At 41.5% G+C, this 17,698-nt stretch overlaps 1 protein-coding gene across 10 annotated transcripts in view; it reads right to left on the reverse strand.

Moving 5' to 3' along the window:
- The window catches only part of LOC119654275 (potassium channel subfamily T member 2), a 766,604-nt gene that overhangs the window by 139,848 nt on the left and 609,058 nt on the right, over positions 1-17,698 (reverse strand). For all 10 annotated transcript variants that reach the window (XM_038059612.1, XM_038059632.1, XM_038059605.1 and 7 more), the window contains 2 exons: positions 13,403-13,581; positions 6,078-6,218 (listed from right to left, as the gene is read on the reverse strand). In XM_038059612.1, coding sequence (XP_037915540.1) covers positions 6,078-6,218; positions 13,403-13,581 — 320 coding nt within the window. The remainder of the gene's footprint in view (positions 1-6,077; positions 6,219-13,402; positions 13,582-17,698) is intronic.

Raw genomic sequence — 17,698 nt, forward strand, 5'->3', positions numbered from 1 at the left:
TTTCCCTCTTATAGGTGTCGCGGAGGGTTGTGTTGTGGATGGCTTCAGTGTTCACTCTCACCTGATTGTCAGAGGGGATTCTAGGTGGTATTGTTATTCGAGCTCGGAGCACCATGCCAACGAGATAGTGATCCGAGTCTATATTGGCCCCCCTATATGTTCTGATATTCATCAAGGCTGAGAGGTGGCGGCGTTCGATCAACACGTGGTCAATTTGGTTGAAAGTGGTCCCGTCTGGAGAGGCCCACGTATGTTTGTGGACCGCTTTCTGCGCAAACCAGGTACTTCCAACAACCATTTCGTGTGACCCAGCTAATTGAATAGTCCGCAGTCCGTTATCATTTGTTTTTTCGTGTAAGCTATGGGAGCCAACGTATCGCCTGAATACGGGCTCCTTCCCTACTTGGCTGTTAAAATCCCCAAGTATGATTTTGATATCATATCTGGGACAGGCTTCGAGGGTTCTTTCTACTGCCTCGTAGAAGGTATCCTTCTCCGACTCTGCAGTCTCCTTTGTAGGGGCGTGAACGTTTATGAGGCTTATATTTCTAAACTTGCCTCGCAAGCGCAGAGTGCATAGCCGTTCGCTTATACTTTCAAAGCCGATAACAGCAGGTTTCATTTTTTGGCTGACTAAGGAACCTACTCCGAGCACATGGTTTGCTGGATGACCGCTATAATATATGGTGTAGTGGCTCTTCTCCAGGAAACCGGTCCCTGTCCATCGCATCTCTTGCAACGCTGTTACATCAGCCCTATATTGGGACAGGGTATCGGCTAGCTGCTTATCAGCTTCATCTCTGTACAGGGAGCGCACGTTCCATGAGAAAATGCGCAAATCGTTGTTCCTTTGTTTTTATTACTTCAATTAATTAATCGTTGGAAACACCGCATAATTTCACTCTGATTTCATGATGTTTACATCGTTGGCGGATCCCACTCTTTGCGAAGATTTGTAAAGGAATATTCCCACCTTACCTAACCCCAGTTTGCGGTAAGTTTGCCTAATTTTTTTGTAGATAGGACAAATTACGCTCTTGCGCCAGTCGTCAGGTAATTTAAAAATTTATGGAGGAGATCGAGGCAATTTTCTCCTTTCTGTAAAAATTCACCTCTTCAATAAAAGGAGGTTCGACTGGTGTTTTCTTTATAACTCCCGGGTTTCTCAAAGCTATAATTGTCATTGGCGCTTCCACTGTATTGAGCAGCTCCTCAAAGTATTCCATCCATCTTTTCTTGATATCATCAGAGATACTTATTACATTTGCTTCGTCATCCTTACAGAGAATTATCTCCGGCCTATAACCTCGTACGAAATCTTTCACCGCTCATTTTTATTTTTCATGTCGTTGTCAACATATGATCCGAATCCTTACAGAGGCGCTGGAGAACAGTATTCCATTAGTGGAAAACTGGCGCATTTCATATGGAAAAAAGAGCGATGTATCCCAGCTTTAACTCCTATCAAGTGGTGGAGCGTACGGTTAGAGACTGTCCCATACGACGACATTCCTAGGAGGTCGGTAGAATGGAGTTGGCTAGCGAATATCCACATGAATAAGGACAAGCTCGTTCAATCCCTTCAATTCCAAAACCCCAGAACGTCATGAACGGCTGGATGGCCATGAAGGAGAGTGAATCCAGGGGAACAGTCAACCTTTTCTACTCCGCATAAATGAATATGGAATTTAAAAAAAGCGGACTGCAAAGTGCGGTTTGGATTGAGTAATAGAAAAGAGGAAGTGTTATAATTCGCGATACCAGACGACCTGAATCTGGTTGACTACCCAATGAGCTGGGATAATGAAATATCAATTGAAACTGACGAAAACCTTATCCAAGCAGACAAATCTGCAATCAGCTAATCTGGTGGCCTTCTCCGAGAGGAAAATATCGACGTCGTATTAATACAGAACGCCTGGATTGGAGAAGGCTAAAACATTAAAAACTCCAGAGTAAATTTTATAATTTATTCTACAGCACAAGGGACATGAGGCGGGACAGACTTAAAGCATGTATTTTGTGAGGAAGAGCCTGCACGCTTTTACGTACCTGGACTCCAGTGACCTAATTGTGGTCAAACTGGAGTATGCAGAAGTGAACAACGTGTATATCCTGTCAGCTTACATAACTCATGATGGATCCGTTACCCTAGAAGAACTATAATATCTGGCGTCCAGCATCACATCAAAGAGACTACGACGCCATACGCTTTGGGGTCCTCGAAAATCACAGAAACAGATGTGTCTCCGTGTGACTCTATTATTAATACAAATCTCTCAGTGTATAACAAGTTAGTAAAGCATATCCAACTTACATTTCCGCAGCTCTGAGAACTATGATGATTGGAAAGATCTCCTTGATTTTCCATACTGACCGGCAATGGAACTTTAAGGCCTGACCAGAGGTTTTCTCATATCACAGTTAGATGTTTTTCAGTCCAAATCACTCGGTAGAGACCCTCTACTTTTTAAGAAATCCCATGTGCATCAACTGATGGAGGTTTGGTCAAGTTATCAAAAACGAACTTTCCGGTGCTCGCAATGGTAACATTAGCATGACAGATCAAGCAAAGTCAAGTATTCAACCTCTAAACGCTGATCTGGTCAATCATAAATACTAGCAGTCATACAAGGATTTCCTGAGGAGGTACAAGTCAACCATCAAGACTATCAAGAAGGAGTCGTGGTTGAATTATTGACGAACATCGAAATAACCAGCAAGTCTGCGAAACTTAATAAGATTTTATAGCAGGAAGATAGGAGCACACCCATTTTTCTTCTTCTGGCTTCAAGGGAATGCAACCAATCATGTGGGATTATCGAATTAGCAGTCACCGAGAATAAGATCAGTAGAGCTATAGAACAAAACAGAAAGGGTAATACTGTGGATTGTGGAGATTTATAGTAGTTGTATTTCACCCGGATGCGTACCGGACTCCTAAAGAAACGCGGTTCAAGGTTATAGGTTTTAGAGGTACAACCAGAAGCCCGTGAAGCATTTTCGGCCAATTAACTTCATCTCTTACGTGCTGAAAACTGTAGTGCGCCTAATAGACATCCTCTTGAGAATGATCCTGTAGAGGATGTCCTTCTTCAAATCCCAACATACCTGCCTTATGGCAACTCAACAGAAATCGTTCTTCACGAATATTTAACATGGTTGAGTGGCCGTTACACTACAAGAAAAAACCTCACCTGCCCTCATCCGGGAGGGCCTCATCAAAATAGCACTGGAATGTTATCTTAATCATTGGATAGTATTCATGCTAAGCACTTGGTCTGAGAGGTAGCCACTTGATCAAAGTTGTGAGCAAAGGAACGTGCCAGGATGGCTCTTATTGAAATTATATCACGACTTGGTAATGGATGAAATTCTATGACGATTTGGTAACATTGATGTTAGGGATCTAATCAAATCAGAGGGGGGAAGAACGCATTTGGAAAGGTGTACGTGTGGGCCAAAAAGTGCGCATTCGCCATAAATTCCATCAAAGATTGGTAATTTTCTCCAATCGAAAGTATCTGGGCGTGATCCTGGATTCTAAGTTAATTTGGAGACCAAACATAGAACTGAGGATTAAGCACTCCTTTATAACTTCTGCGCCTACAAGAAGAGCTTTATTTGGAAATGCGGTCCTCGGTCGTGAAGGGAGAAAGAGCCGGGATTCCTCTCATCCTAACGTACACTTCTATAGTATGGTGGCCGGTACGAAGCAAGCAACGTGCTTAGTAGCATCCAGAAACATGATTAGAATGATGCTTAATAGCATTCAGAGAACCATGTGTGCAGGCAGCATGCCTGCTAGGTCTTTGCAGTTCTGCTGGCAGATACTCTCAATGTACTCCTGCACCTCCCTTGGAGCTCCACATTAAATAAGCTGTAACGTGCAGTACTGTCAGAATCTTGATGTTCGACAGCAAGGCGACCACAGTAATATTCTAGACGATGTACCTCGGGAACTCTAGACATTCCCAACGGATTACACCACACGCAAGCCGAATTTCAAGAAGAATTTTTCTGCGGGCTTCCCAACCAAGACTGGTGATATGTTGCAAGTTTGTAACACAGTGTTGCCTAATAACGAATCAGTATAGTCGATTGCCTAACTTTATCAAGAGCCAAGCTGCGGACAGTAGGAAACAATTCGTTGGGAACCTCAAACAGATCTTCAGTTGCAGGATGACGGAGCTGCTATCCTTCGTAAATGCTACCAACTTTCTCTGATGATCTAAGTCCGCTGGATTTTGCTTCCCTTTCCTTCTCATAGCAGTCATGGTCTTAAGTGTTTGTGGTATTAAAATGGCGGACTACGGGGCTAATTGGACTCATCAAAATGACCACCTACCTGCGATATTATGTCAACTGCTAAGGAACCATCTGGTGTTGATAAACGAACGAGAATTTTACTAAGCAACAGTGGACCGATTAGTAGTAAGCGCATTTTTCAAGCAACATAAATATATAACCCTATCTGCATCTTCCGTACTGGCAAATGTAATATACATACATATGTATATGTTCTATTAATAACATTTCACCTTCTGCAATGTCAGCAAGATAAACACGCTATTTGCGACTACACTGTGAACATTCGCACAGTTTGGATTCAGACCCTAACTCAAAAAAAGGCGACAAATATTCATCAAATATACATGCTGGAGATTCAAGTAATAACCTTTTTCCTTTCTCTAAAATTTCGAGACTCTGAATTAGAAATGTCATTAAAAAATTTGTATTATGTGGCAAAGAACCTTTTGGAGAAGATTTTGGCTCCACTTTTATGCTGAAGTGCAAATACGAATAAAAGAGTGAATTCATAGATAATGATCCATCCTTTTGCTGCGTATACGTATCTTTTATATTTTTGTATCCCTGTTTCGTCGCCTGATAATAATTTTGCGCCATGTTTCAACCTTTGGAGAATTCTAGACATTGAAATTATGTCTGGGTCTAAGGCGTAGTATACATACATATATGATTGCGCCTCATTGAATAATGAAATTCAGGTTTTTAGGTAGGGTATTTGTGTAGATAATAGATTGGGAGTTGGCAACCTTGGAAAAATCGATGGTTAACAAATAGGGATGCTTATCCTTTTTGAGAGTTTTTAATCTCGGGCCGGGGGCAAGCCGAAATGATGACTGCAGACTCGGCACTGAAAATGTATGGTAACTTCGATAACGATGTGGTATAATGTTTCATCCCCTTATTTTTTATCTCCCGTTTTGTATCTATTCGGGATGTTAAATTTCAGTCTAGCCCTTTTATAGAAGCATATTTACGGCGTGTTTTTCTTGAGAAAAATTACATTAATAGCTTGGTATGACAAAATTTTGATTGATTTTCTTATCATCTTAAATTTTTGTTCCATTGGAAAAAGCAAGACCACAATAAGACGACCTTTCAAACACGAAAAAGCCTACCATAACGTAGGTACCCATTAGCTCAGCCCACATTATCGTGTGAACTGCCGACTAATTTCGCCTTTATTCATTGGTGGTAATGACCCTCAAACTTACTGTGAAAACTATTTAATCTACTTTACGCTTTAAGCATGACACTGTAAACTTCTATAATGTTAGATGTGCAATACAAATTACTTCGCTATCCAGGGGTTCTTGTTCTACTCGAAGAGGTCCTTGTTATATTCTAATTAAAGTTCTACCGCCGTGTACCTTCCACAAAACATTGTCTAGTATTGTGGAAGCAAATTAGCTTGAAACTGAATTCTGAACCATTGTCCTATCATAACTATCAAAACTTTTAGAAACTTTCTTAACAAGAATACAAAACAGATTGGCTTAACGATCCGTTCCATAATCCGTGCTAAAGCGAATGGAAAATTTTGAAAAGTATTCCGCCAACTTCTTAAGTACACACAAATGTTACCTGAAAACCACATTTATCGATTAAGCTAACTCTCTCTGGGGAATTTAGACTTCCTGAAGTAAGTTTGTATCGCATTATGTAAATTTTACCCATTGAAGATAAAAGATATTCGTGTAAAGCTGATTTATCCGTAGTCAGCTCTAGGCAATTCTAGCTTAGATTTAATCAAACGTTTGAATACTTACTGGCCACGTGAGGTATGTAATAGGAGAGTTACTAAGGTACTGGCACCAGGGCAAGTGCAATTATTCGCTAAAAGTGCATATTTGAATTCATCCTCGCATACCACGTGTTCGGCGAATTTCACGTGTAACTTGTGTTCCGGCCTGTAATGAAAGAGAAGATAAGTTAGTAACGCGATTTTGCATTTTAATTTGATGTGAAAAATGATTGCAGGTTTTGTAAGAGATAGTGTATATATTCCTCCTTCATAGGAGGAAAATTCTGCACCACTTCCTGAATTTTAAATACGGAATACTCTTTGATAAACATGAAGTACATATTTTAGCATTGCAGAAAGGCGCACAAAGCGTGTGAAAGACGACTCAGAAAATAAACCAAAACGCGGTAAATTATAAATTATCTGGTACAATTCGGATATGTGTTGGTCTGTGTCGGAAATTGCGGAAGTTCTGTGCTTCGACTTTGCCTTTCCAACCGGGTATGCAGTTTTTACTTTCACGCGACGGAATATGCTGACATAGAAGACTCGAAAGAAACCTAACTATATCACACCCCAAAGCGTGCAAATATAACCACCTAACTAAAAGTCAAAGATTTTAATTTTGAGGCGATCAAGCATTGCCACATGAAGGAAAGCGTAACAAAAAAAATACCAACAAAGAATATGGAAAGAGGCTACTTGTTTTGGAAAAAAAACGACGCTCCAGGGAACTTTCCACTCAATCAATGCTTGCTGGACTTTTGTGCGAAACTGGCATGGGGGCTGGAGCGTGTGGAATTCTCAGCCATTAAAAACACCCTCGTCTCTCCGGCTTTAAACTGTGAGACACACATTCCATAGTATTATTTCATCATCATCATCATCATCAACGGCGCAACAACCAGTATCCGGTCTAGGCCTGCCTTAATAAGGAACTCCAGACATCCCAGTTTTGCGCCGAGGTCCACCAATTCGATATCCCTAAAAGCTGTCTGGTGTCCTGACTTACGCCATCGCTTCATCTAAGGCAGGGTCTACCTCGTCTTCTTTTTCTACCATAGATATTGCCCTTATAGACTTTCCGGATGGGATTTCGAGCCAATCAGCGACTGCTTGATCTGGATGAAGGCAGTTTGTACGTCTCGGGTGGTTCTTCCCATAATGTCGATATCGTTAGCATAGGCCAGTAGTTGGGTGGGCTTAAAGAGGATCGTACCTCTTGCATTTATCTCAGCATCACGGATCACTTTCTTGAGGGCGAGGTTAGTATTATTTCATGGCATAGGTTTATTGCTAGCCCTTCGCTTCTCGGGTTCTTTGAGCTTTCCTTATGAATTCGGCTTCCGAGTGTCCCACAACTTTCTGAAAGGTTTTTCCTCCGCGCGCTCACAAAGCTGCCTCTTCTGCCTTCCGTCCAAATGGGATATTCTGCGGGATGGTTCATTAACCATGGTCATACCGATGCTTTTCTCGCGAATGATCTGCCAGAGTATGTAAGATTCATCTGTTTCGCTTATACTCTGCGCTGTATGTTGAGTGCACAATCGTCCTATGATCTTCAGCTTTTTATAGCAACAACTCAAACTTCATTCGCACGATCCACTAGCTAGCGTGGCCAGCATTGCGTGCCCCCTTCCGTTTCCACTTCCGCCTTCTGATCACTTATCCTGTGTGCCGATCAAGTCGTCAAGTTGTCAAAATAAACCAGTGTAAACTGATGACACGTCGCAGGCAAATATTGCAGAAAGGCTGGCGCTCTCGAGTAACACTGGTCGCCACTTTCTATGTGCTATTCCAACAGTGTGCTGTCAAAGGCGACCTAGGTTTTAGGATTGTGGAATTTCTAAATTGTAGACAAGACAGCGAGGACCCCCGTCGGCAAAAGCTAGGTTTCCTAGATATACGAATTGATTAATGCCTTCGATGTTCTTCTCATTAATGCAGACACGGAGAGTATGGCAAGTGCGATACCGAGAACATTGGTTTCATTGGTGTTTATTTTTATTCTGATCTCTCTTAGTGAAAGGTCCCGTGACAGGCCGACCAAGAAAATAGATCCAATGTCGTTAAAAATAACATGAACGTATCGAGTAATAATAATAATCGTTGGCGCAACAATCCATGTTGGATCAGGGCCTTGAAGTGTGTTAGAGCACTTCATTCAAGACCGTAACGGCACACTAGGAGGCAATGTAGTCAGCATTGCGCTCGCTCGAGATTATTACTCTGATTTGACTCAGGTACTCATTCACAGCTGAGTCGACTGGTATCCGACGTCAAATCACGATACAAATCCCATTGCCACCAGCGAGATTGGGACCACGACCTTCCGTACGACAGCCTTGCGCTCTAACCACTCAGCTATTCGGACATTCAATAATAAGTAATAAGTAATAGTAATAAGCCTCCAAAAAATGGTAGGGCCAGTCGACTCGGCAGGGCGAGCCCGGGTCTTGTCGAGAAATCGGCAAGGGTTTTTGACGCATGAACGGCGTCGGAACGTAAGTAAGTTAGTCCGAGCAATATTGATACGTGTCTGCCCGCTAAATGTTAGCACCCTGACACACCCTGATTGCAAAACCGTTCCCTATGAGACCATTTCACCTCAATATTGGCCGTTGATTGCCGTCCTATGAATTAATCCACCGATAAAATAGCGTGAAAAATGCACTGGTCCGACGCACATTATTAATTGATATCGTGAGAAGAAAGAAGAAATGATCTTACTTACGCGATTACCAACCTATATGAATGTGGAAGAATCGTGGAACCAAATTAACGACAAGATCCACAAAGCGGCCTTTGCAACACCCGTGGTTACTAAGGCAGGTAAGCGGTACATCAACCAAGATACTTGACTTTGGAATGACGATGTTGAAATGAAGGTCCATGAAAAGGAACGCCTCTACCACACGATAAAACGCAATTGGGAAATTTATAAGAATGCCAACTGGGAAGCGAAGAAAGCGGTTGTTGTCACCCAAGCGGACCATTACAAAAATCATTACGATAAACTGGACCCTCGGGATGGCGAGATCTGTATTGACTTTCCGAAACGACTGCACAGGAAAACAAACACTTCTGTTCCATTAATAACAAGCACGGTACTTTGCTTACTAACCGGCGAGCCGCAAAGGATAGATGGGGAAAATACTTCGAGCAGATTCCAACTGAAGAATTTGCTCATCCTCCACTTCCACAATCATTGCCGACATTTGGAGCAGTTCCACCTGTCAGCACAACTGAAATCGAGGAGGCAATAAAACGAATGAAATCGGCGAAAGCCACAGGACATGACAACATTGCATCTGAACTCTGGAAAGCGAAGAGCTGAGATTCAACATTGTGGCTGAGTGAATTCTCCGGCTGACTGGAATGAAAATGCTATAATTCCAATATGAAAAAAGAAAGGGCGTCTAGCAGAATGTTCAAAGTACCGTCCGATCCGGTTACTATCCTATACCATGAAGATTTTTAAACCCATTCTTGACAACCGTATTCGCGAAATCGTTGAAATAATCGTGAATCAAGCCGAATTTCTCAAGAACTGCGGTTACTCATGGAAAAACCCCATGCGAAACATCACTATCTTTACGTTGCATTTCTGGAACTAGAGATAGCGTTTGACCTTGTGCCACATGAACTCATCTGGTATGTTCTACGGCAACACTTGGTGGCAGAAGAACTTACGCGCTGGGATCAATTCCTTCACCACGATCCAAAAAGTCAATTTCGAAGTGTCGCTGGTGTATCAAAACCATTTCGTGTCTCTATTGGTTTTCATCAAGGAAGCGCCCTCTCACCGCTCCTCTTTGTTCTTGTTATGGACACCGTCACACGGGACATTCAACTTCCAGCGCCACTACTTTGAAGATGATGTTTTCCTAGCATCTAATAGCACAAATTATATCGATCAATTTGTCCAAAAATGGAATGATCGCCTGACGCAACACGGTCTCAAATTGGATCTCAATTAAGCTGAATTTTTGGCGACCGATCCCCATGAAACAGTCACAATCTATGTCGCCGGCAGTGGCCTACCCAGAACTGAACGGTTTAAGTACCCCTTCTGTTAACGCTATCATCCAATGGAGAACTGCGTAATGAAATTGCTTCATGCATTAACTCAACTTGGATGAAGTGGCATTCCACAACTGGTGTTCTTTCTGATCGATATAAACAAGCGTCTCAAATCTAAAATTTACCACAATGTCGTCCGTCCTGTCGCTCTCTATGGTTCTGAATGTTTGGCCGACTATGAAAGACAATAAACGCGTCTTACGGTAATGAAGACGAAGATTGGAATAGTGGCGTGACACGTTTTGATCACATCCGGTATGAGGATGTCCACGATCGATATGTGGTTGCACCGATAGTGCGAAAACTGCGAGAAAGGCGGGTGGTATGGTTGTGTAATTCGCGCTAACAAGAATCCACTTGCCAAGATTGGTCTAACCATCGAAGTCGATGGTAAACGACCAAAAGTCAGTCCGAAACAATGGTGGCTTGATACGATGGATAGAGATTTAAAAGCCTCGAGATTGTATCCAGATCAGGCATTTGATAGAGCCAAATGGCGTAACCGATCATGGCGAGCTGACCCTCCTTGTGTACGGGACAAAGATTGAAAAAAGGAAGAAGAAGAAGGCTTGCCTCTCTTTTCGAATCCAGAGCTATTTGACCAACCGCCATCATACGGTAAGAGTGCAGCGTAGTCGAGGTGTTTGAGAAAAGATGTGCTGGTTCATTGAATTCATTCACACGATTTACGACACAATTTGCACACAAAGTGCTAATTGGCCCAGAGGCAATTGCTATCTCTAGTGAGGGCAATATCTCGTAATGCAGAGATATTCAATAAGGTGAAAGCTGATCCTGACATAAAAGATCTGTGCGGAAACGTGCCCAGAATCCGAAAAACCCCGAGTTGAAAAGATCCTTATGGCTTTTGCACTCAAGCTAAAAACTCACTTGAGAGAAATGAATGTAAGATGCAGTGCAAGGATCTTGATGAAGTAGCATCGAAAGGAGAAATCTTCACTGCCTTAAAAGAACAATTAAAAAATAGCCCTTTCTAGCGCTTGCGAAAAACCTATGGCGGTACCGAAACGACCACAGTACGATAACCAATGAAGGCAGCGTAGAAATTGTTGGCGGTCGGAAAAGTTCGGATTGGATGGATAGTTTGCTGTTTAGGAAACCAGATCTCAGGTGCTTCAAATTCTTCATGTTTGGATACTTTGCGAAGGCATGCACTAGCGGAACAAGCGGGCGAATTGAGAAATGCGAAGGAATGAAGGGACCCGCAATTCATAAAGACACTGCCTGCAATGACAAAAAGATAAAGATAATGACTAATAGACTTTAATCACTGCAGAGCATCCGAGATAGAAATTGCTATTATAAGCGAATCATGCAGAAACGGTGACAGCGGCGTATAGGTCACAGACCGGCGGAGTGGCGATATGGCTTGGCGCGACAAGCTGTACAAGTCAGGCAGCCAGTGGCTTTATGTGGGCAAAAATAAGCGGAATATATATTTACAGAAACTCAACCACACCGGGTCTGACACAGTCTGCTGTTGCTGTTCTCGACACAAGGAGGTGAAGTCCATATAGTGATACCGATTTTAATGATTGGCCTCTTAAGGTGGCTAGCAGAGAAGCAAATTCAAGGGAGCGAAGTCTTTTAGAAGCCTTTGCGCAGTTGGATATAGTTCTAGGCAAGGAAGGCGACCTAACCTTTATCAGCCCTTCACTGCGCGTGGTATGCCCTGATGGGTTAGCGAATGATAAACTCACAACGATCCACAGGCAATCTACTTTTAAATATAAGGGCCATGAGGTAAAGAACCATCACGAGTAAAATCGAGCAAGATATTAGGCTCGTCTGCAAAAGCCTTGGATGAGCATCCCTTCATAGAAGTACATCTACCGAAAGTCCTCCCTAACTGACAAAATGCATAGCTAAAGCATGCTATGCGTCCATGCGGAGGAGACGTGCATTCGCTCTCCCCCCATCTTGATAACGAAGCTCGCAAGATGTTCAAGTTGGCCATCCAGCGAAGCAACAGGAAGTGCTTAAAGGAACTGTCCTTGGAGGCGGACATAAACCCTCTTGTTGATAATCATCAGGGATTATTCCTCACGTAACAGGCGAGCACCGATAGCTTTTAACGACATCTTTATGAGGCAATTCCAGCAATCACTACAGAGAAGTTGCTATAGATCTACGGTAGAATAGGCGATAGTTAAGCCTTGGACCTGGACAGAGTATGGAATAAGGCCCTTAAGCTTGTCGTGGAATCCAGAGCAGATATGTTCGCGAGTTTGTTCAAACCGCGCATGGGCGAGGGGACATTTGCAGGGGTATGAAAGCGACCGAAGTTTTTACTGCTCTCTAAGGCCGGTGTCCGACAGGGTTCCATACTTGGTGCATGTATAATGATATAGAATACTACGACATAGTACTGGTTGTAACCGCAAAGCATCTCGAAGACACTGAGTTGTATACATGCAAATCAATAGGTGCTGATGCAGCGTTTCTCATCTAAGAAATTATGCCGAGACGGAGAATACCGAAACGAAGAAATCTCTAAAAAGATGGCATAGGCTTTAGGAATGCTGGGAGAAGGGTCGGTGGAAGACACACAGGCTCTTCATTCTGGGAACAGTTCCGTCCTGCTCATTGCTTGGCATACCTTGTATATATAGAATAACACAGGTCAATTTCCCAAAAGAGAATAAATTGCTTGCACGGTCTACCTTAATTTGACTAAATGAAGTACATGTACCTTACATGTTTCTGTTGTCATCTTATTGCGAAAGTCTATGATCTTAAGAATACGCGATAAGAAGGATTTCGTGAAAAGCATATTTTTTCATAAGTATTTCGGATAGGCTCCGTTTATCAAGGGGCATAAGGCCGAGACCCAAGGAACTATCACAAGTTTTCAGCATGGCAGATTTCCCATCGATCTGTACAGTTGACGAAATCAACATATGACAATCTGTCTTCTGATAGTTTATTAGAAAGAAGCTTGGGTTCAGATAATTTTGATTTGTTCTATTTTTACAACCTCTAAAAGATTAAAAAAATATGTAAATTACAGCTACTAGCTAAATATATTTTTTTAGATTTCGGGTAGATGAAACAACCTCAAAGCTCAAAGCCCATTACCACAAATTAAATAAAAAAATTTAATAAAAAAAATCGATTTGATTTGGTCGCTCGTGAGTGAGATATGTATGTAGGCAAGTACACCGGAAAATGTATGCATGGTTAAGTCGTTGCTAATAATAATTTGTTTTAATTTCGAACTAGAAGAATTAAAACTTTATTACTTACCTAAATATCTGTACATATTGTGGAACATTAGGAGCAAAATCTTTCACAGCCCAAGATCGCAGAATTGTATGTTCGTCGGCAGCAGTTTTATCGGCATAATTTCTCGCCGCTAAGATGAAACAGGCCTCAGCTTCATTCATCCGCGCCCGTGCCAGGTCACCATCCTTTAAACAGGACCCCTATAGTGAAAATAAGAAGACGCATCATTAGGTGTGATTAAATATTTGCATCCGTAAAAATTGTGAATAAGTGCGTTAGATAAATTCCGGGTAAAAATAAGCCAGGATGGTAATATCCTTCTTTCTCTGTAAACTGATAACTTGTGAGTTCCACAAGTAAAATATGAGAACTATGCGAACTAGAGCATATCTTTAAGGTTTTTTTAAAAATAAAACCTTACTAAAATCGATTCACTGTCTGTCTGTCTGCTTGTCACACGCACTATTCTCGGAAACGGTTGCACCTATTGTCATGACAGTTCGTAGAAAGATTGGAACTGATAAGGCTCTCGCATGTGGGGAATTATATTGTTCCACGTTTAACTTGAGGACGGGGGGAATCTCCATAAAAGTAAACGACTCTTTCACCGAATATAGCCATCTCGATTAATATATATATATATATAATAGTATAGTATAGTAATAGATTAGTATATATATATATTATTAGATTAGTATATATATATATATAATATTAACTTTATTAGGTGCAAAGGGGAGGAGTGAGGGTTAGTTAGTTAGCTAAGGACTTGTTCTCAGAAACTACCGAATACCGAAAAATTAAAAAAAAGTAAATATTCATGGTATCTAGGCCTCAAAATACTCTCTGTTGTGATATCGGCTCAAATAGAGTTAATAATAGTATATTTTTATATTTCGAAAGTTGCCTTTGATGACGCCAGTGCAGAATAAAGACCGATATTTTACTCGTACAGAGGAAATCACATCATACTGGGCATACATTGTTGGACTAAAATGTGGACCAAACATGCAAGGCAGCATGCTTGGAGCTTCCCATATTTGTTGATACTTAAATGCGAAATAGGAAAGTGCAAATTTTTAAATAAATGTTGAATAACGAGGGCTCAGGCAGTTGATTACAGGATAGACTGATGTAGAATAAAGCCTTGTGGGAGCCAACCAACCTCTGGGGTTGATATGTGACTCAAAGAAATATTTGACAATCGAACAACAAACTGGCCCATCAGGCGGAGGCATATTTCTGTAAAATTGAAAGCCACATAACTACACCTAAGAAGGGAGCGGTTGGGAAGTCAAGCAGTAAAACCAAGGTTAACATTGGGCTACTGCGAAGGTCCCTGCTCAAAAAGTAAGGAAGAGCAAGGGTACGCCAGAGGTTACCATATCAGACGTCAGCCAGGATGTCTCCAATTAGCACCTGCCACAGATACCAATTAGCACCTGCGTGAGGCCGACAGGCGTGCAATCTTAACGACACTTAAAGACACCAGAGTCAAGGAAGCGGGGAGTAGCAGAAATCAGTCCGCAGACGGAATTGCTCTCAAGAAACCTAAATTCGAGTCCAAAAAAGGGGAAATCTCGGATTGATCGGCAATGGAAGCAGGAGCCAGAAGAGTCGCCGTTAGCTATACTAATACGATAAAAAGCATTCGACTGGCCATACTGTCAAAAGTATTTCCGAAACAAATTGTCATTCATCAGGAGCATGAAATAATTGAGAACCTTATCGTCGTTGAGACGTGCGAGGGATGGAATAAGGAGCTCGTGTTCACCGGCATATGCTTTCGACGAGGTCTTATACAGGTAGACTGGGCGACAGAAAACACATTGAACTAGCTTAGGACTACCATCGTTAAACTGCCAGGATAGAAGGGACCGGAACTGTCGACATGCGCTGGGGATGATATACTAGGGGCGCACATGATGACGGTCTATCTTCCCACAACCGCAGCGATTGAGACGGAGAAGCTTCCACGCACTCAAAACATGGCTATCCACACGCGGTTAGAAACAAAAGAAGGGCGAAGGCAAACTCCTCACGAGCGGGGTAGACGATTGATCCCTAGAGGCAATTAAACATCGTAACTGCCTCATCAATTACAGATTTGCTAGCGAAGCTGCGCACGTGGGTAGAAAGCAACCAAGGAAGGATACTTCGGACACATCGGGTGGAACGCCTTCCGAGGTCCTAGAAGTAAGTTTAAAGGCCAGGACCGAGCCCTTCTAGGGTCCAAGTCGGACAGCGAATCGCAAGGAAATGCCATATCTGTGGAGGAGAATAACACTTCGCAGGAAAACCTTCAAACACTAACGGAGCAAGTGGCTTGCACTAAAATAGCCCGGGTAAACTTTCAATATAGTAAAAACTGCATTTGCAGTACTTGCAAAGACAAGTTCCAAGGAAGTTATTACAATAGTACTAGTTCAAGAACCCTAGACTTACCAGGGGCAGACTCACGGTATGCAAGGAGGAAGTATCCGAGTAAAAAAATGGATTGGGCTTTTGTACAAGAAGGCATGAAATAATATTTCACCATCCTCCTTAGCATTTCACGCAGTTAATTAATTTTGACAGGTTTATATTTTTATGAGTAACCGCCAGTTGCCAGGCTACTGAAGTTTCTTGGCTCGAGTTGTGATGTTACACAACATGGCACGGGCTTTTCGGATTTGATTGAAATTTCAAATGCTGATAATCTCAAAAACATAACACAACGGTCTTTGAGAGATTTGTTGGATTGCACCATTGATTTCCATCATTAGTGAAAATAAGGCGGGGAGTCAATTGGAGCATGTCGGATAAGCCGGATCACAGAATAATCAGATTCACATTGAGAGTATTTTGGAAGTAGATAGAATTATAAGGAATCCCAAGAAAACGGATTGGGACACTATGCAACGCATCTGGGCAATGGCATGGTTCACCTACAAAGGGGTGTTGATACCACTGCAGACTAAACTATCACCTGAAATATCTACGGACACTGTCTATAAATTCTGTGAGGAGAGTGATGAAACCTTTATATATGTTCTAGCACAGTGTCCAGTACTTGTATGAAGTAGGTTGAGGCATCTGGATGAATACTTAATACCACATGACAGGCTGGTACACTAGGAAGTAGGAAACATAATAAGGTTCCTGCCGTTAAATGACGTAATATAGTTTATAGTTAGTATGCGGTAAAAAAAAGAAAAGGACGTAGCGCGACATCCCTTATTATTATTATAATATTATGAATAAAATAATAAATTTTTATCTGAGTGTAATTACGCGGTATTTCTAGCGATTAAACTATTTGAATAATAAAAACTTGTTAGGACTGATGAAGGGAACAAGCGGTCCCCGAAATATCGGTATTTACAAGACCAATAAATCAACACTAGAGAATAGGAATAACAAGTTTTTATTATTTAAAATAATTTTTTTTTCTCGTATCTCTACATGTGCTACCTTTTCTAAACGGACCGCTTCGCTACTCATAGTTTTACTTTCAAAATAGCTAACAGGAGGGGTAAAGTTGAAAACTATGTTTCTATATTGTGAGAGTGTTTTTATCTATAATCCCTTTGGTAGACCTTATAAATACGTAAACTCAGAAAAGATCTATCTTTTTACTGTCGACGGAATTCCCACGAATAATTTTCATATAAATACACAGCCAACATAGAATTCGCCCTGAAGCTTTTTGCAACCAGGATCATGGAGATTTGCATACAATATAAATATCGTAATGTAAACATCCGGTGCAAAGCGCCCATTAAAATTATCTCTTCCAACACCTATCAGTGTTGGATTTAATTATTTATTATTCAGTTCGCCGGAAACCATTGGCAGGGATGTTTATTGATGAGAAGTATGCAAATTAAGCAAATATACTTCATCCTGATACCCTGCTTAACAGTTAGTGCGATATAAATATTTGGGGCGTAAATGAGAATCTAGTCTATTGTACGATTTTTAATACCTTTTAAAGAAGAGGGGTAATCTCCTTATATGTATGCATATATGCACTTGCTTTTGTTAGGCTTTGTCTTTTCTGGGGTCTCTGTAGTATCTAAAAATAACGAGCGAAATTAACAACAGACACATTACATTGATAGTATTTGGGGAAAATGAAATTCAAAACGCCTTTTCTGCGCGGCGTTAGAGGTGGCGAACGTGATGCATTGTAGTTTCAGTACCGCGAAAATTTTTGGAAAGCCGAGGACAACGAACATCAAAAGTGAATTTGTAATTGCGCTCGTCAAACTCGGTAGCATATATTACTGCAAAATTTCATTACTGGGTAGTCTATGAGAGCTAGTTCGTAAAAAA

The sequence above is a fragment of the Hermetia illucens genome, chromosome 1 (genome assembly GCF_905115235.1).
Source record: "Hermetia illucens chromosome 1, iHerIll2.2.curated.20191125, whole genome shotgun sequence".
Classification (NCBI taxonomy): Eukaryota; Metazoa; Arthropoda; class Insecta; order Diptera; family Stratiomyidae; genus Hermetia; species Hermetia illucens.